General features: G+C 38.2%; 1 protein-coding gene across 17 annotated transcripts in view; it reads left to right on the top strand.

Annotated features, from left to right (window-relative positions):
• Nucleotides 1-20759, top strand: part of RALYL (RALY RNA binding protein like) — a 677252-nt gene that overhangs the window by 558084 nt on the left and 98409 nt on the right. For 14 of the 17 annotated variants that reach the window (XM_036094135.2, XM_036094143.2, XM_036094141.2 and 11 more), the window contains one exon: nt 12861-12893. The exons of the other annotated variants lie outside the window; for them this stretch is intronic. In XM_036094135.2, coding sequence (XP_035950028.1) covers nt 12861-12893 — 33 coding nt within the window. The remainder of the gene's footprint in view (nt 1-12860; nt 12894-20759) is intronic. 17 annotated transcript variants of the gene reach the window in all.

Here is a 20759-nt window from a genome sequence, read left to right as displayed (position 1 = left end):
TGGGACATGGCAGAGAAAGAGGGGATAGGTTCTATGTTCCAAACTCTTAACAGAGAGAATCAATCAATATAGGAGAACCAATGGTAATGAGTCTGAGTACAGTAAACATATCAGAATGTATTTATGAAGAAAGGGAAAAGAAATAGAGCATGACCCACAAATCACAGATAATCACGTGCGAAATAGCATTTGGAGTTGGACTGCTTAGCAACTCTTATTGAAACTATCCACAACATCAGGGTGTAGACATAATTGTGATATTGTGAGAATTCTGGAAGAATTGAAGTCAAATTGTAACTTCTAATTTCTTGATTTGCTGAAGACGGTCTTTTTCTCATTTTTTTTTTTTTTACTCTTTATTACCGGCACTCAAGATAGTAAATCTAATGTTTAGAGTGTTTAGGAAGAAAAATTATATAATCAGCATTTGAAAATATGGACTAAATTGAGTATAAAAAAAGTTGAAACACTTGGCATGAAAGAATACCATAAAGATATTATGAAAGAAATAAGTAATATTAGGCATCCATTTTAACTGAAAAATCAAATATATTATTTTTAAAAAATGTAATGCTGAAGAAACAAAAAGCAAGAAAGAACAGCTTTATGTGTAGGTGAAGCATAATGTGGGCAAGCAGTTATTAGACAACGTTTAGAGACAATATGAATTGGTAAAGAGAAATGAAGGACTTCACATGGGGTCAACCCTGAGAGTCTTCTGATGAATGCTAGAGACTTGGAGAAGAATTTCTGATCTCACCAATTTTGAGTCAACCGCACCATCTCAAGCCCAGAAGAATAACTTATCTCTAAGCCTCTATTAACAGACCTGGCTCACGGATTTACCAAATTCAGCCTATATTAGAGATTCTCAGTGGATCTAGTAGAGGAGAAGGAAACACAGAATCACTAATTCAGTTGTTTATCAATTATTAAGCACCTACTGGACATTGTTCTGGGCACTGAGGATGCATTAGTTAACAAAATGGACAAAAATCCTTGACCTTGCCTTCAAGTGTGAAGTAAATGATAATAAACAAAAATAAATAATTAAATTAAGCATACATTAGAAAGCAGGAGGTGTTACAGAAAAAGTAAAGCAAGGCAAGAGGGATAGGGAGTGGGAAGGTGAGAAGTGGTGCAACTTTGAGTAGGTGGTGAGTGAGGACCTAGCTGAGAAGGTGATATTTGAGCAAAGACTTGGAGAAGGTGATGAACAAGTAATGTTTCACCTGGGGAAAAGCATTCTGGGCAGAGGGATGTGCAGCACAAAGTCCTTAAAGCAGAAGCACACCCAAGTGTTAATAAAAAGGAAGAAGGCCGATGTTTCTGGAGTAGAATCAAGCAAAGCTGAGGGCTGGGAGGAGGTGAGAGGCTAAGGCAGAGATACAATGGGGGTGCCAAATCGTGTAAAGCCTTGCAGACCATTGAAGTACTTTGGCTTTTACTTGGAGTGAAACCAAGAGCCTTTGGAAGATTTTAGATGAAGGAGTACCATGACAACACTTAAATTTTGAATAGTCACTTTAGCTTTATATTGAGAATAGGTTATGAAAGAGCAAGGGAGGAACATGGGAAAACACGCAAAAGATTATGACCCAAACACAGTGGTAACAGCTGAGATGAAAAGAGTTGTTATGTCATGGATATATTTTGAAAATAGAGACAACAAAACTACAAATTGGATGTGGACCATTAGAGAAGGAACAAAGTCAAGGATATTATTATCTACTGCTAGATAACATGTACTGGCTTAAAAAATGTTATTATTTGTCGTATTCAGCAATCTGGGTTGGTTTGGTTGAGGTGGTCTGCTCTTTGTGGTGTCCAAATGGCTTCTGTGCTTACATATCTGGCACTTCAGCTGGGGCTGGCTAGAACAGCCGTCATGACTGAGCATCTTTCTCCACATGGTCTCTCCATGTGGTTAGCTTAGACTTCACTGTGGTCTCAGACTAATCAGTTTTACATTGACCGAGTTCAAGAAGGAGGAAGAAACTGCCTGTCCTCTTAAAGACTAGGTTGAAAATTCTGCAGTGTCATATCTGCCACATTATACTTACGAAAGCAAGGTATAAGGCCAGTTCATATACAAGATGAGGGACAGAGACTCCAGATTTTAATGGGTGGGAGGAAGGAATTGATAATGAGCAGACTATCTCCCATAGACATCTCCATGATTTCTGGACTGAGCATCTGAACATATGAAGTTGCAGTTAAGTGAGATGAGCAATACTCATGGCAGAGATTGGAGTAGGCCAAGACGGGTAGTAGAGATAAGGAGTTTGGTTTTTGTTAAAGTGGAGATATCTAAGTCAAAGTATCAAGTGGACAGTCAGATACATAATCTGGAGTTCAGGGAGAGGTCTGAACTGGATGGGCACATTTGTGAGTCATCATTGTGTAGATGGTATTCAAAACTGTGAGCCTGGATGAGAACAAACACCAAAGGGGTAATTAAAGATAAAAAAGAGAAGAATTCCAAGGACTGAGCTCAAGAACACACCAATATTTGAAGTCAGGATCTAGCAAAGGGGACTCAAAAGAAACAACTAATGAGGTAGACTAAGTGGTATGAAACTCAGTAATAAAAATGTTTTCGGGAAGAAGTGATCCGTTGGGTGAATTGTTCTTCAAAGTTCTGGTAACTAATGATTTACCACTGGTCTCAGCACTGTGGAGACTGCTGGAGACTTCAACAAGACTACATCCACCAGGCTTGGGGTCCTGGCTCAATCCTGCATAGTTAACACAGGGAGCGGCCCAGAAATGGATGGGACCTGGAATTATAAACCCAAGCTCTGGTAAAATAGCTCTCACTGCAGTGTTAGAGGGAGATGCTACCATGAAGCCAAGATGCAGTCCCGCCAGTCAGGTGGAGCTTTCAGCACAATCCTGGAAGAGGTCATATCGAGGACTCCAGGCAGGTGACGGGCATCACACAATTTTGTCGGCATGTGGCAGTTGAGGTCATTAAATTCTGACATTTGGAAATCTTGCCATTTGCAATGATGTGGATAGAACTGGAGGGTGTTATGCTGAGCGAAATAAGTCAATCAGAGAAAGACATGTATCATATGACCTCACTGATATGAGGAATTCTTAATCTCAGGAAATAAACTGAGGGTTGCTGGAGTGGTGGGGGGAGGGAGGGATGGGGTGGCTGGGTGATAGATATTGGGGAGGGTATGTGCCATGGTGAGGGCTGTGAATTGTGTAAGACTGTTGAATCACAGATCTGTACCTCTGAAACAAATAACACATTATATGTTAAAAAAAAAAAAGAAGATAGCAGGAGGGGAAGAATGAAGGGGGCAAATCGGAGGGGGAGACGAACCATGAGAGACGATGGACTCTGAGAAACAAACTGAGGGTTCTAGAGGGGAGGGGGGTGGGGGGATGGGTTAGCCTGGTGATGGGTATTAAAGAAGGCACGTTCTGCATGGAGCACTGGGTGTTATATGTAAACAATGAATCATGGAACACTACATCAAAAACTAATGATATAATGTGTGGTGGTTAACATAACATAATAATAAATAAAAAAATAAAAATAAATTCTGACATTTGGTGCCAGGATTTAATGTTTTCAAAGACCTGGGGGCGGGGGGGACTCTGGGTCTGAGAGAGGTTGAGGTTACCGAGTCGGGAGGTGAATCTGCCAGACAAGTATGTCCCGCGGAAGAGGGCAGCAAGGCAGTTAAGCAAAACATGCACAGATGGACTGTTGTTTTCCCAGCCCATATCCGACTTCAGCTACTGCTTGGGTTGAATGAGTTTCTGGCATTTTACTAAGAGAAGGCAGAGGAGGGGATGAGGCTGCCCCTGGGAACTGAGTGGGTCTGAGAGTGTGGGGCCTGGATGCAGCGTGTGGACGGGAGGGAGGGATGGCGGGAGGCACGTGAGGACAAAAGCCCACTGTTCCTCTCAGCCTACGGGGGCTGGCCTGTGAATACCTGCTTTATGTCTTTTAGCGCCATGCACACTCTGTAGAACTTATTATGACCAGCAATCGAAAGACGTTGTATTGCGTCCGATCTCTTCATTTCAAATGGAGGAAAAAGATAAATGACATCATAATGCTGCAAAGAGCAGGACAGAGGATAGAGATTTGAAACTGGATAACTCTGTGACTGATTACCTGCTTTCCCAGTCTGTGCGCTTCGCAGACGCACCGTTTCTCTGTAGGATTTAACAGTTATTAGCAAGTAACTAAATAAAACAATTGAAAGAGACAGATGAGTAGCCCCTTGCTATTTTTTTCTGAAATCTCCTTCCTTTCACTACACAGGTTTGGAACGGAGATGAGCAAATCTTCCAACATGAAAATAATGGAGTTTGAAAGTATCTCTTTTCAGAAAATCATTTTTCTTATTTGAATGGAAAGATCCACACGGTTGTGTGCACTCCCTTCCCATGTGAGGTGTGGGGAGGTTAATTCTGGAGTCAGAGTGGAGTGAGGGTGGGACTCTATACTCTGCCTTGGCCAGATATCTACTACTCCTACCCCTAGCCTTACCCCCGGGGCAATTGGAGTAAGCGTTGCAAGTTTCCCAGGAGAATCTGCCAATGGTTGATCATCTTTCTGGCCGTGAGTTTCTTCTTTATACTTCATGTCCCTTCCTCCCACGGCAGCTTGATCCTCCTGACAGAGTTGTGAAGATACATTACAGCCTGTGCGAGGGAGATGAGCCCTGCAGCCTCAATTTCCAATGTGGCAAAAGTCATGATTGTGAGTGCCCAAACTGCCACTGAGATTCTTGGTTGATCCCACAGCCGTCCATTAAGCTGTCCCTGGAGTTAGCACAGATGGTGGTAACTGCAAATGGAACTTACCAAGAGGTCTGATGATAGCTTTAAGCAGAAATTTCCATCGAGCATGAAAGCCCTTGCAAAAAGGTATCACAGGAAATTGAGGGGAAAGCTGCTTTTTAGTCCAGAGAAATGGAATCCACTGTAGACAGATCTCACAATAGGAGTGAAGGAGCCTGGCTTTCTTCAGTGCTGAGGTGAATTTGACACTCCTCTAATGGCCAGTGAATGATATACTGGAAAGTGAGACAAATATACTATACGGTCTTCATCAGACTGCCTGAATTATCATCCTGTTGTATGAGTTTTTTAGCTTTTTAAAATTTTGGGAAAGTTACTCAATCCCTCTCTGCCTCAATTTCCTATGTATAAAATAGAGAAGATAATTGTACCAACTTCACAGGGAAGTTATGAAGATTAAATGTGTTAAAATGCTTAAATAGCATGAAAAAAATTAAAAGTACTGGCTATTATCATATATGAGGCATTAAGTACATGTGATTATTTGCACATGTTGGCATATGGGCAATATGTCTGGAAATCTGGGTTCTGCTGCAGACTCTGTACTTCTTTATTCCTTTCATAAGTTTGAAGAAATTTCTGTACCTTCTACTAGCACAGAGTTGGTAAATACGTATTTGCACAACATTCTTCTCCTTTCCTTTTATATTTCTGTGGCACACATAGGTTAATTACAACCATCTTACACCCTGAGGCCTGAATAGGTTTATGGAATTCTTATCAACACTTTCTTCCCAGCAGCCACCATCAGTTAGTCAGAATTGACACAAAAATGAAGACCTATTTGACCTCTCAGCTTTAGAGTGTACAAGCTTTTAAGGAAATGATTGCTCCCACTCTTAGCCATCTCAGACCATCCCATCACATCCCACCACCCAGAGCCCTGCTTTGCCACAAAGTTCTCAATGTGGTTGACAGGAAACCATAAAAGGTTATACTTGGGATAATCTTTGTGCATCTGTAATAACACTATACCCTTGTAGGAGCCACACCTGGGAAAGGGCTATGGTCGATGCACTGTGAGTGCCAAAAATATCTTGAGCTCTTGTTCAACCAGAGACACTAACTGATGAGTCATACTCAGAAGTTCCTCGGGCAGATGGAGGTGAGGAGGTTGGTGCCTGTGCAGGCCAGTGCTTTCTCCCGTGGCATGCACCAACATAGTGTGTTTTTCCTAACAAGCCTCCTGCTTTCCAGGCAAGAGCTTCTAGGCATCTAGGCCATGGGGGGCCAGCACAGAAACCTGGGCTGCTTTTGCTTCCGTATTTTCTCTCAAAGTGAGGAGAGGAGAATAGCCAAGGTAAGTACTACAGACAGATTCTGGTTTTTACTGAATGTCAGAGAATACACCTGCAATTACCGATGAATAGCCTGCCCCTACTACATAAGGAAGACTTCTATTTGCTTTTTAATTTTCTGGCAATAAATGAATTTTTAAGAATACTGATAGAATCATATTTTAGTATGCAAAATGGTCAGGAAAAGAAGATGTCTATGAATTGCTTTACAAGTGCTTGGCTCTGATCAAAATCATCATCTTTTGCTCACATTTAATCATTTACCTTGAAAAAAAGCCTGTTTAAATCAGAAGGCCTTGGAACGATGAAAATGTCATGTGGATGTGTTTAGATTACAAACGATTAATGATGAAATGTAGACTAAATTTTAAATATCAAAATACGATTCCTGTAATTCAAAAAAAAGCTATTAAGCTCTTTGTAAAATAGCATGTCACATTATTCCATAAATAATACACAATTGGTTAGCTAAGCGTTAACTCACAATGACATGGACCACCATCGTGTCCCTTTCTGAACTTTGCATCTACACCTAAAGGCCTGCTAGTGAGCCTAGATATCTCTCCTCGATCCTTTTCTTCCTATTCTACACATTCTCTCTGGGGCCCCCATTCTCTCCTTTGATGTCATATACTAATTCTGCTTTGATGACATGACTCTTAAATCTGTATTTGCAGACCCAATATCTTGTCTAAGTTCCAGGCATACATTTCCATCTGTTGCATACCTTCACCAAGAGCCCCACATGGTTCACTGTTATATAACAGCTACACCAACCTGTTCCCTAATCTGAACTCCCTAGAACTGTTAACTGGCCATGAATGTAGGAACAATCAGAGCACTCATGGATAAAAAATAATAATAACAATGATGGCAGAAGTTTATCAAGTATTTATCTATTTATTTATTTATTTAATTTTGTTATCTATTTATTTACTTATCCAATTCTCACAACAGCCCTAAGAGTTAGGTCTATTATTACCCCATTTTGCAGATGAGATAATTGAGGTACAAAGAAAAATGCCTTACGTTTTCAACACCACACAGCCAGAAGATTATCAGTCAGAACTAGAATCAGGCTGTCTGATACTAAAAACTGTATCCTTAAGCCCTTTGGAGCTTCCATCTTAAACGTAGGTCAGGCTTAGGTTGCCATTGCTAAAGAGAATAGATTCAAGGGTAGTAAATGGTGTTGCTGTAATTTTTACTGCAAAACCATATAAATATCGTAGGGGAACATACTTAAAAGTCACTTTGGAGTCATAAAAAACCCACTAGTTTTACAAAAACAAGGTAGTTGAAGTCATTTCTGCAAAAACACAGTATATGCCCAAGCACAGAGAGTGAGAAAGTAGGATGCCACCCTGACGGTGAGCAGTTGGCTCAGCTTGGCTGGAGCATAGAATTTGCAGGCTGAAGTGGTAGAAGACAAGGGCTGGGAAGGTACTAGAAGAAGATTGTGAATGAACTTTAGTCATATTAAAGGGTTTGGTCTTTACTCTGCAGGTAAATGATGGAAGTAGGTGTAGGGGAGTAAGGCGCAGGGGAAGGTCATTTGAAAGAATCATTACTAAGAGCCTCCTAAAGAAGTAGGCATGATTCTAGGTACTTGAAATAAAGTGAGTTCCAAACTTCAAGGAGTATAGTGTCTTTAGAGGGAACTTGGAAATACACTGAGAATGTTTCATACAATATGATGAAGTGTTATGAAGCTCTCCTAACCAACTTATGGTGCCTTATGAAAAAATACTTCCTAGAAGCACTCAGAGATGTGTAATGAGGGGAATTACAGGATCATATTTGTACAATAGCTATTTTAGAAAGATGATTCTGCTAGTAGACATGGCTATTCCAAAGAAATACTGAGGAAGGAAGGTCATTAAGGAGATTATTCTAATAGCCCACCTAAAGGTTGATGATCACTTGAACTGTAATAATAAGAATTGAGAGGTAAGTAAAGAACTAAGAGGACTTTTGGCAATAGAAAACAGCAGAACTAGGAGGATCTACTGAAAGTGAGTGTCATTGGAAAGAAGTCGAAGAGAAAGATTATGATCTTTCTAGTTTGGTCACCTGAGTGGCTGATTAGGCCATTGAGTTAGGGATAAAGAAGAACAGAATGAGGGAGGCAGGCAATATTTAGTCAGGGACATGCGAAGTTGAAGGCACCTAAAACTGGAGATGTATGATTGGGCAGATACAGCCACACATCATATACAGAGTGACACGAGAGACAAAAGTTTGGAAATATCCAGCATGTGGACAACATGTGAAACCAGATTAGATTTCTCAGTATAGAAATTATAACAAAAGGAAATGTGACAGTGCCATAAGGCATGTAGAAACAAAATAAAACAAGCAAAATAAACTGATGGAAGGCAATACACGAGGCAAGACATGAGCAGGTGGACTTTAGAGCCAGCATGCCTAAATTCACATCCTAGCTCAGCCACTTTATAGCTCTGTGACCTTGGGCAAGACACCTGGCATTTTTGAGTATCAGTTTCCTCATCTGTAAAATGAAATCTATCTCAGAGGATATCATGATGCTTAAATAAATCAGTGTTTATAAAGCATTTTTAATAATGCCTGGTCTTTAGTAAATACAGCTTAGATTTTTTGTTGTTAAATACAAAAAGTTATAAATTTGTTAGCTCCAAATATTAATCTTCATTTTGCATTTTACTTTATCTCTTTACTGTGCCTATTTTTCTGAAGGCTATGGTTTGTTTATCTTATTCTACTCCTCATTCTAGCAGATCCTGAATGAAGTATTATTAAATTCATTACCCAATTCATGTTAAAAGTAAATCTTAGGAATGATAAAAATCAATCCTTTTTTTCACAAAACAATTACCTTGTTAGAAAAAGAAAAACTCAGAAAAAGTTCTTTCTGGGCATATCGCAATGTAGTCATCTGTTTCTAAGGATTACATTGATAAACAATATTCTCCAAAGGGATGTTTCTCCTGGTAATTTTCTTCTTTTATGCTTTTTCACTTTTGAGGACTAAAATTGCAAAAGTGAGCTTTTCATGTATTCAGGCAGTTGCAGCTCTTAGAACTAAAAACTTATCTTTGGCATAGTCTTGACCATCACAGTCTACTCTGTACCAGGAACTGTGTTAGTTGCTCTAAGTACATAATCTTCTATTCTTCACAACAGCCTCTTGAGTTGGCAATGATATTGGCTCTATTATTAATGAGAAAAGATGTACAAATCTCTGAATCGACTCAAGGCTAGGGAAGTTAAGCCTGTGTAATGAAACCATGACTGGGCAGTTGGTTATAAAACAGAGCATCGTTCAATGTGGGCCAGTTATCACTTCCCTCTACTATGTGTCATCGTTTTGAAGGTGAGACATGAGACAGGATTGCCTAATGGTGGCTCCTCACAGATTTCCTGCTCTGTGTCACCACTGAAAATATTTGGCGGGGTGGGGGGGGGGTGGTCCAGGTAGCTAGGGCTTATCTTCAGTAGCTTAGGCTGACTAACGGATAATGATCTTTCTTTTCTGTTCAGCTCATAGAGCATCAGCCAGCTCCTCCCCTGGACCATTAGAAGATTTAACACAGAACTTTCAGGAGCTTCTTGTCTAAGTAGACTTGCAAGGTTAACATTCTTACCAGTCTTAAGACTTGAAGCTAGCCATTTAACCCAAGACTCTTGTCCTGAGAATATGTCATCGTAATGGAGATAATAAGTCATGGAAGCTTAGTGACAGGACTGTCCCTGTAAGATGAAGTGTCAGGATTAGCATTATAAAGGAGTTAGATAAACTAAGATAAATAGATAAGATCATAAGATCTTAAATAAGATAAATAGATCATGCATAGGGAAAGAAAGAAAAAAATAGTATTCTGGTATAGAAATAGAATGCTTCAAGAAACCAAAGCAAAGGAGATATGTTTAGGTAATAAACAGACAAATTTCCTGGAATAAAGTGGTTGGTAAGAGAAGTGAGAAAGAGCAACGTGGAAAGTTAGCATGAGTCATGTTTGTGACAAGCTTTCAAGTGACACACTAAAAGTTGGGGCATCATCTTGTGATTATTAAAATAGTCAAGAAAGATGGTGACATGAAAATAGCATTGTAGGGGAGTTGATCTGTCCGTTGTAGGTGCAGAGAATTGGTGATGTAGAGCGGGAATTCAAATTATTCTGAGCTTCTAATTGTGAAACAATATCTTGATACATATTAAAATAAAGAGTGCCTATTTTGAAAGGTTGTTTCCAACAAGATAATCATAAGTCATGCACTGGCATAGTTTTTCTGTAAAGGCCATATAGTAAATATTTTCAAATTGTGGACATGCAGTCCCTGTTACAACTAATCATCTTGCAGCTGTAGCACAAAAGCAGCCTGAAACAATATGTAAATGAATAAACATGACTGTGTCCCAATAAACTTCATTTATGGGCTCTGAAATTGGAATTTCACATAATTCTCACATGTCACGAAATATTATTCTTTTTTGATATTTTTCAACCATTTAAAAATGTCCACTTGTGAGCATAGAGATGTTGAAATCAATCACTATGCTGTACACCTGAAACTAATGTGTAACATTATGTGTCAACAATATTCAAATAAAAGACAAAATGTAAAAGCCATTCTTAGTTTGTGGGTCATACAGAATCAGGTGGTGAGCAAGAATTGTCCTATAGACCAGGGTTTGCCAACCCCTGGTTTATAGAACATCAATCAGAATCTCAATCCAGTATCATTTTGAAAATTTTGAATTTTCCCCTGAATTCTTCTATTGAACATTTGGGAGGAAATAGTTGAAGGGAGTGAAGTGGTAGAAGCAGAAGGAGGCAATTAACTAGTTAGTGGGACTAACCATCTTAACCACGGGTGTCAGAAGGGCAACATATGTCCCTCCATGCTCCAGTCCGACAACGGCTTGTCTGAAGCCTTCAGGGGAAAAAAAAAAAAAGGAAACTCAGTAAGTAAATACTATTCCAAATACATTCTATGTTTTAGTAATTGCACAAGGAAAGGCAAGATGGTGGGGTTTTCTTTTATTCATGTTGTTTATGATACCTTGAATGAAAGCAACAGCATGTAGTCCTTAAACAAATGATATGAGCAGGGGCATTGCAGTAAGGAAGCTATAGTGTGAAACCGGGTGAAGTTGGAGCAACTGTGAACAAAGAATTTACATTTGGAGAGACCAGCTAGGCTGGGGTAAGTGATGAGAATTCGCCTGGGAATTGAGTGAAGAGGGAGATGTGAAAGTCACATAAAGGAGAAATTGACAGGACATTGCTAATTGCGATGTGGAAGATGAAAAAGAGAGAGGAGTCAAGATATGCAGTTTTCTTCTACTGGATTAGTCGATGCCACGAAGAAACAGGCAGCAATGAGAACCTAGGAGGACACTGTAGACAGCAGGAAACCGTTTATTAAGTGTTGCTGAGTAGAAAGTAAGGGAGAAGTGATAGTGTCGTGATGTTGATCCAAATAAGTCAACGGTCGCCTGCATCACATTATATAGAATCCCCCTCATTTCTTCAAGGTAACTTCTTTTGATCCCTTAGCACTGGTCATGTCTTATAAAACAAACATATCCAAATATATTTCATTATTTATCTTCAACTTTTTTCCCTTAGCTCTGTTTGCTTATTCATATCATAAATATATGGGCACAACAAACACACAGTATGACAAAGAATTTACAGGGAGGTGCAAATAAAATCAGAATTCAGAAAAGGAAAAGATTGTATAAATGTACATCCCCAAACTCTGAGCTTTTTTTTTTTTAATTAGTTTCAGAGGTAGAATTTAGTGATTCGTCAGTTGCATAGAACACCCAGTGCTCATTACATCATCTTAAACACCAGGATTCAGATAAAAATGTCTTTAATATTTGTTTATGTTTAACCCATAATCATATGTCAAGAAACATATAAAAATGAAGTGACCAATATACACCTACCAATTGATCCCCTTAATTATTAATTAAGGAATATTTAGAAGTGGAAAGTTTCCTGATTGATTTGCTTTTTGCAAAGAAATTAATTTATGAAATAAGAAAATTAACTGGAAGCATTCTTAGCCTGTTTTACAATGAGAAAAGTAATTCCCAGAAAGTCTTTTAAGTTGCTTAGCTCAAGATGCCGCAACTAATCAGAGGTTTCAGAATTAGAATTCCTCAGGAGGTATAAAAAAAATACGTGGTTCTTAGGAGACATTAAGAGGAGGCATTAAGATCCTAATCTATGACCTAACTCTCGCCCCCCCACTCCCCAATGTGCTACTGTTGGTAAATGACAATGAATGTCATGCTGTTTCTCTCTTTGTTGCCGAATATTTACCGGAAATCAATTACTCAGCCAATATGTAACTAAATACATAATAAATTTCTTTACCACTACAACAATTACAAATAGATATATCCACACTTCTACAAATTACTGTAAAAAAAGAAAAGAGGATATAGGGAATGCAAATCAGAATTAGACTAACAGTATTATTATCTTAATGTCTCATTTAAATGGTACATTCCCATTCCAAGTCCCTCTCATTAGCTTCTGCATTAAGCCAGCCAGAATTTGAATTAGTCCAGATTAGATCTTCATATATTATTTATAGCTTTTTATTAGTGCTAACGTATACATTTTCACCCAAACAAGTATAATAATTTTGTCAGATTCCTATAAAAGCAATTTTTAAGTGTATAGCAAATTGTTATATTAAAATTAATTTTTCGTATTTTTTTCATAGACTTGAGTCAAAGGAGCCTTTCCTGTCTGTTGGGTGAGTATATGTCTAAATATTTTAAATCTCAGTTCTTTCATTCATTTTTTTTAAAGATTTTTTATTTATTCATTTGAGACACAGAGATAGAGAGAGAGAGCATGAACAGGGAGAGAGGCAGAGGGAGAGGGAGAGTGAGAAGCAGGCTCCCTGCTGAGCCAGGAGCCTGATGTGGGGCTTGATCCCAGGACCCTGGGATCATGACCCGAGCCAAAGGCAGACGCTTAACCATCTGAGCCACCCAGGCGCCCCTCTTTCATCGATTTTTAACAAGGTCTTCTGGGATGGTATTATCAGTCATATAATTCCATATTCAAAGTCATCCCATATCATTGGATGCATCATATCCTCAGCAACATTGCTATCTATGTTTTATAAAGGCTTAGCCAGAATGTTCACAAAGCTATTTCATGACCTTGGAAATTCAGCAAATGAATGCATATAAAAGCCTGTATCCTCTAAAAAAATCAAACAAGGTATACAGTAATTTTCTATATTCTCGTCGTGTAAAGATAACGCTCAGATTGGTCTTACAAATTCCTCTGAACCGCAGCTTCACAATATCTAGTCTACTCGTTCCTCTTAATCTACCCTAATGTTTCTTCTCCCTTTTTTCCTAAATCTGCCTTCAAGATCTGTATCTATCTTTTCTCCTTTTCTTCCATCTAAGAACGCAAAGTTGAGGAACCATGAAACAGATTAAGTAAAACCAACACTTGCCTCCTCTGGTAGTATTCCGAGTCACAGTACATGTTCTAATAATAATATATTGTTGACAAGAATACACATGTGCTATTTTCAGGCATTTTGCTAATTAAGAATCAGCAAAGTTGTTATTTGATCTACCAAATAATCCTTTGACTAACATATTAAAATGTCTCATTAGGGGACTTTTGCATGCTCAGCATTATGGTTGATGTTGTAAAGTATCAAAAAGTGCCGGAAGATATGATAGCTTAAAGGCAATCATGTCATAATTGATGGGGAAAAAATCATGTACAAGCAGCCATTATACTCATGCTTAATGACCAGAAACATGGGATGGGGTAGATTTTTAAAGGATCGCATTAGTTTTCTTTTATTACTTCACAGTCCTTGAATATTTCTGTCACTCCTTGAGCAACATGGTTCCCTTTCCCCTTTCCACTCCTCACAAAAGCATTTGAGAAAGCCAGTTGAATCATGAGAATGAAAATAATTGTTAGTGATGCTGGGAGAAAAAAAATGGAGTAGATGCATTTATTGGAGGATTTTTTGAAAAAATGAAAGGTCAAGTTGATCTGGTCCAAAAAAATCGTTAGAGCATGCTTCTTTCCTTCATTGATCATCAGCTCCTATTGTTAAAAATCTTTAAGCCTGAAGAAATCTTTTATTATGAATGCATATGTGTCCTGCCCTCAAGTCAAGAGGGCTGAAATAGCTTCTCTTCATGCCTCACTTAATGCAGTTTCTCGGCAGCATTTCCTGTTCTCCCAACTTCTTTGAGATGGAATTCATTTTTTACTTCATACCTCTATTTTACAAGGGCAGACTCTAAGTAATCTTTGTTTTAAATGTATCAGGAGTTTAAAACTTCGAATTAGAGCCATGAAAAAAAGTTTCCAAAAAAGAATGAAATCTAACTCAGCAAATACCCGAAATGGGAAAACTGGCATGGCAGTAGGAAGATAACTGCTATTCCTTAGATGGGTCTTAAAAGTAAAGGGTGAAACATGCAACCCAAATGGTCTGTGGACTGGATACTTTAATATATAGCTGAACTTCTCCCTTTTCTCCCAAGAAAATTGTTTTAAATAAAATTGCCTAAAGTTTGGATGAGTCTCTCTTAGTTAAGAGGATAGGATGATTGTGAACATAGTGGACCCATATGAGACGGCCAGGCAAGGTACTCTAATAGAGAACCATTATTCAAATTTGTGACTCTCAGTTCTGTCACTTATCAAAAGGAATTAATGCATGGTGTATGCTCTTTGGTATGAGTTGACCTGTAAGTCCATAACATTGAGTTTTTCTAGGACCCTGCACACCTCACATTAATTTTAATTCTATGTGCAATAAAAAGCATATGAATGAATAGATCAGTGCTAAATATTGCATACTTCAGTCCATTGCCTGCCAGTGTCTTAAAGCACTTGTTAATATGTACTTCTAGAAGTTGCTCTTCCCTTTGCAGGGTCTGACACTTATAAGCTATGTGTATTGGTTTAGGCGATTACTTGAACCCCCAGGCTTTGGGTTCTTATTTGTGATATGGAGATTAAATAAGATAATTTAGATCAAGTACTTAGCACTGTTTTCGGTACATAATTGTTCATAAACGTTAGCTTTTATTACAGATGTGGAAGGTATACTCATTTACAATGCTCCAAAGAGTCAATCTGAGAGCTCTGTTGTAGTTCAGAGAATAAAACTCCACTTTAACAGGGCATTCTTTGAGTTACATGTGGAAACCAAAAGATGTTTTTATAATGGAGAGGAAAAAAAACAAAAATTATGAATGGAATAAGATATCAAACAAGATGAGTACAGGTAATTGTTTTGAATTTTTATGATGAAAACCAGTAATTGTCATTTAAATTTTCTTTTTTTTTTTTTTTTAAGATTTTATTTGACAGCGAGAGACATAGAGAGGCAACACAAGCAGGGGGAGTGGGAGAGGGAGAAGCAGGCTTCCTGCCGAGCAGGGAGCCTGACGCGGGGCTCGATCCCAGGACCCCGGGATCACGACCCGAGCCGAAGGCAGACGCTTAACAACTGAGCCACCCAGGCGCCCCTGTCATTTAAATTTTTTAAATGGAAAGAAATATTGATACATTTAAAATGTGTATCTCTTCTTAATATAAATTAGGGAGCAAAATTCTTCCTTTCATAAATGTGCTGTAGTAATTAATTACGAAAAAAAATTTTTAAATGTCACAACATAAATTCAGTCTGAATATACCAATGGAAAACTGTGTCAAAGAAAGTTGTAAGACAGGAAATATTTGCTTATGGAAAAAGATAAGGGAATTATGAAAGGAAGTTAAGTGAAATCTCAGATCTCAGACCTTCAACTAAAGATTGATATGAGAGGAGCTTTCTTTCACATGCACCAGTAAATGATTAATAAAATAATGTCATTAGGAAAAAAAAAAAAATAACCTAGAGTGAGGCAAGAAGGCTTATCCCACAGTCTGATTCTCTTTACCCAGGGTAGGCCAATAAATGCAGTGTTTTCCAAGGCTGTGGAGCCAAGCCTGGAAACCACTATCATGGTTGCATTCTCCCAGCTCCTTCTCCTGCAAACATACACGGATTGTTCTTACAGACATCTACAGTCTCTGGAATTTTTTCAGAAAACCTTTGAAATATAGCTTCCCACAGTCTTTCCCTGTTTGGGATACATACGGTGGAGGTGGACACATTGATCTAGAACTGTCTTGGAATTCACCCATCAGAGACCAGGATATCATGTAAAGAGACCAGATAGTATGCCATGGAAGTTTCTGCGGTGCACAAGGAGCAGATTATCTATGCTCTGGTGCATCAAAACTCATTCTGATGTTGTCCCAGACCTAAGACTGGAAATTTATTAAATTTTAAATGATTAAATAATATAATTTAAATATTTAATAAATAATTTTTATTAAATGTTGATTAAAATATTTTATATTATAAATATTATGTGTATACAGTATATGCATTACATATTTTACATTTATTATAAATATATGATACAAAAATATTTGTATTATACATAAAATAAATTTAAATAATAGATTTAAAAATTAAAATTCTTTCCCATCTCGCTCACCCAACAGTAAAACAAATCAGTTAAGCAAACGTGTTTTTTAGTGTGGAGCTTAGACTTGAGTGTTACAAGAATACTAAGCCTGTGATATTCTACTCACCCTCCAAATGTTCCATTTTAGAGCAATTAAGAAAACTCTTCTGACAAATGTTTGCTTTTATGTGGCATCAGACAGGTTCCGATTTTGGAAATAAGCTGGGAGAAAACAGGTATCGAGTTTGCATTTAGGAAAGTGAACAAGAGGGGCACCTGGGTGGCTCAGTCGTTGGGCGTCTGCCTTCGGCTCAGGTCATGATCCCGGAGTCCTGGGATCGAGCCCCACATCGGGCTCCCTGCTCCGTGGGAAGCCTGCTTCTCCCTCTCCCACTCCTCCTGCTTGTGTTCCCTCTCTCTCTGTGTCTCTTTCTGTCAAATAAATAAAATCTTTAAAAAAAAAGGAAAGTGAACAAGAACCAAGTGATCATCTCAACTAAGATTCTAAGATCTAAATCTTAGTTTAAAACCAGTCTTGCCTTGAAAAAGCTTTTACAGCTTTTTAATGAAAAATACAGATGAGGGAAAAGGAAGCTCCTGTTCATTGACATTTAAGATTCACATTGTAAAGGGGCATGTCAAGACAATACATGAGTTCTCTTCAAGTACAAGTGACTGTTGACACTTTGCAGACACTGAGCCACTTTAAAAATATACTCAAGGCACTAAACGAAATTTTCCATGTGAATTATTTCTTCTTACCTCTTCAGCATGAAGTTGACCTTTTAAAAGAAGACTTTTAATATGAATTAGTTGTATTTTGGAATTGAAATTTTGGTTCATACCAATATTTCAGCTGATGAATTTTTGCATGAGTAGCTTTATTATGAGGACTATTTATTGCACGGGTAAAAAAAATGTTCAGACTGTTTTCACTGCATTAGGATAATTTAAATAACTCAGGGGTGCCTGGGTAGCTTAGCTGATTAAGCATCTGACTCCCTCGATTTCAGCTCAGATCATGATTTCAGGGTCGGTCGGGGGGGATGGAACCCTGAGCTGGGCTACACGCTCAGCAGGGAGTCTGCTTGAGATTCTCTCTCTCCTTCACCCTCTGCCCCTCCCCCTGCTCTCTCTCTCTAAAATAAATAAATCTTTATAAATAAATAAATAAATAACTCAGAATAATTTTAAAATGATATTGATAAAGCTCAGAATTATTATTTCCTAAGCTTGTCTGAGAGATTCAAAACACATCAAAGATAGAAATAGCAAAATTACTATATTTATCTCTATCGAGGCTCAGTGAGTAAGCTAATCATGGCCCAATCAAGGGGCCTATGCATCTCCCGCATCTCCTGGATCCTCTGAGATGTAGTGGACCTATTCTACTAAGTCCAAACAAGAGGGAGTGAATGAAAACTGCCAGGACAACAAAGCTCGCCTTACATCTAAAATTGATCCTCACATAATTGCTAGTAGCTATATTTTTTAAAATAATTTTGCTTGGGGGATATTTTCCCCTTTTATTTCCAGTCTTGGAACTGAATTTGGATCTTCAATATACTTCTGCTGCTATTATGAAGACATTATTAAATCTTGACACTCTTATTAGGTCCAATATTTACACTATTTTACTTTCGTCCAGGTTTTGTATGAGTCCTTATATTTACCAGTAGATGCTATACATTGTTATACTCTTTTTTTTTTTAAAGATTTTATTTATTTATTTGAGAGAGAGAGAATGAGAGAGAGCACATGAGAGTGGGGAGGGTCAGAGGGAGAAGCAGACTCCCTGCCGAGCAGGGAGCCCGATGCGGGACTCGATCCCAGGACTCCAGGATCATGACCTGAGCCGAAGGCAGTCGCTTAACCAACAGAGCCACCCAGGCGCCCCACATTGTTATACTCTTAACTACCTATTGGAGAGCTTAAGTTCTTTTTTTTAAGATTTTATTTATTTATTTGAGAGAGAGAAAGAGACAGCACAAGCAGGGGGAGGGAGAGGGGCAGAGGGAGAAGTAGGCTCCCAGCTGAGCAGGGAGCCCGATGCGGGGCTCGATCCCAGGACCCTGGGATCATGACCTGAGCTGAAGTCAGACACTTAACCAACTCAGCCACCCAGGAGCTCCTAAGAGCTTAAATTCTGTAATTCGATCTCTTTGGTTTGAATTTCATTCTGTTACTTCCTAGCTAGGTGCCTTGGGCAATTTGTTTAACTCTTCTGAGCCTCATCTCCTCACCTGAGGTAATAACTTATTCTTAGGGCTGTTTTGAATGAGCTAATATTGCAAGGTTCTTAGAACAGTGTCCGACACCTAATAAACAGGAAATAAATACCAATTACTATCAATATCCTATGCAACAATTAAGTTATATTAATAGTTTTTTCCTAAAGGAGTAAGTTCCACCAAATGACAAAAATGTCGACTAATTGAATCCCAAATATCTTAATACCCAATTCCTGGTAATGCAGTTGAATTCTGGGAATGGAGTTCAAAAGAGAGTGAAATCAGCACAGGAATGAAGGCTTGCCTTACTCGGGAGATCTTTGAGGAAGATAGACAAGAAAAAGTAAAATAGCATTAAGACAGGAAGGCAATTCCAGAAGGTACTTAGATTTATAGAAATATCACACACAATATTAAAAACTTTAATAACAGGAGCATGAAAAAGGGAAAGCAATACCAATTTAGGGATGGTTTCAGTCGAGCATCAAAACATAAAACAGAATTATAGGACTGCTGAAAATCATTTAGGAATTAAGAGTTTAGCTTAATTTAAGAACTGAGAAGTTGAAGAAAATGGCCCGATTGTCAGGAAATTTTTCTAGACAAAAGGTAGGACCTGAGTTAATCCTCAAGGTGAGGTTAAGAATTCAATACAAGATTGAGAGAGGGAAGAAGATGAGCTTCCTTTTCATTCTGTGGATACAGTGGAGTCACTGAATGTTGTATGTTTGCTTGTCTATTTTGTTTTTAACTGAAGAGTGATGTTATCCAAAGTGAGGTCATAGTACAGCCATTTAGAAAGCTGCTGCAATAGTTCAGGCAGGACTTGAAAAGACTCCTGACTTTAGCAGAATGAAATCACCTCACACCTGTTACAACGACTATTATCAAAAAGATCAAAGCTAATAAATGCTGGTGAGGATGTGGAGAAAAGGGGACCCTTGTGCACTGTTGGGGAGAATGTAAATTGGTGCAGCTACTATAGAAAACAGTGTGGTGGTTCCTTCAAAAAATAAAAATAGAACTACCATATAATTCAGCAATTCCACTTCTGAGTATTTATCCAGAGGAAATGAAACACTAACTGGAAAAGATACCTGTGTCCCCATGTTCATAGTCTCATTATTTACCATAACCAAGACAACCTAAATGTCCATTAACAGAGGAATGGATAGAGAAAATGTTATATATATGAAATATTATTTAGTGCTTTATAATAGAATTTTGTCCAGTCTTAAAAAAGAAGGAAATCCTGCCATTTGTAACAGCATGGATGAACCTGGAGGACATTATGCTAAGTGAAATAAGTCAGAAGCCAGACATAGAAAGACAAATACTGCCTGATCTTACTTATGGGTGGAAGCTAAACTAGCCGAACTCAGAAACAGGGCATAGAATGGTTGTTGCCAGGGAGTGGGCGAATTAGGGAGGCAACGTTTCGGTTATGCAGAATGAGTAAGTTCTGGGAATCAGAACATGATGACTATAGTTAATAATACTATAATGTATACTTAAAATTTGTTTTAAAAAGGAGATCTTAAGTGTTCTCATTAAGAAAAAGGTAACTATGTGAGGGGACAGATATGTTAATTAGCTTTCATTAAGGCAATCATTTCACAGTGTGTATGTATATCAAAAAGTCGTGTTGTGCACCTTAAATATATACAATTTTAATTTACTAAGATCTGTAAAGAAAAAAACAATGGGAAGGAAATGCCTGATGAAAATAACATTTTTTTGAGAATATTAGAATCAGTGAGTGATGGAGTGATGTCTTCTTAGGGGTTGCTCAGCTGAACTTTGTGGGATCATGGTGAGAGGATGACAAGCTAAAATCCAGGTGTAGCATCAAAACTAAGGGAAGGTTAACAG

The sequence above is a fragment of the Halichoerus grypus genome, chromosome 5 (genome assembly GCF_964656455.1).
Source record: "Halichoerus grypus chromosome 5, mHalGry1.hap1.1, whole genome shotgun sequence".
Taxonomy (NCBI): domain Eukaryota; kingdom Metazoa; phylum Chordata; class Mammalia; order Carnivora; family Phocidae; genus Halichoerus; species Halichoerus grypus.
This window is presented reverse-complemented; position numbering and strand designations above follow the sequence as displayed.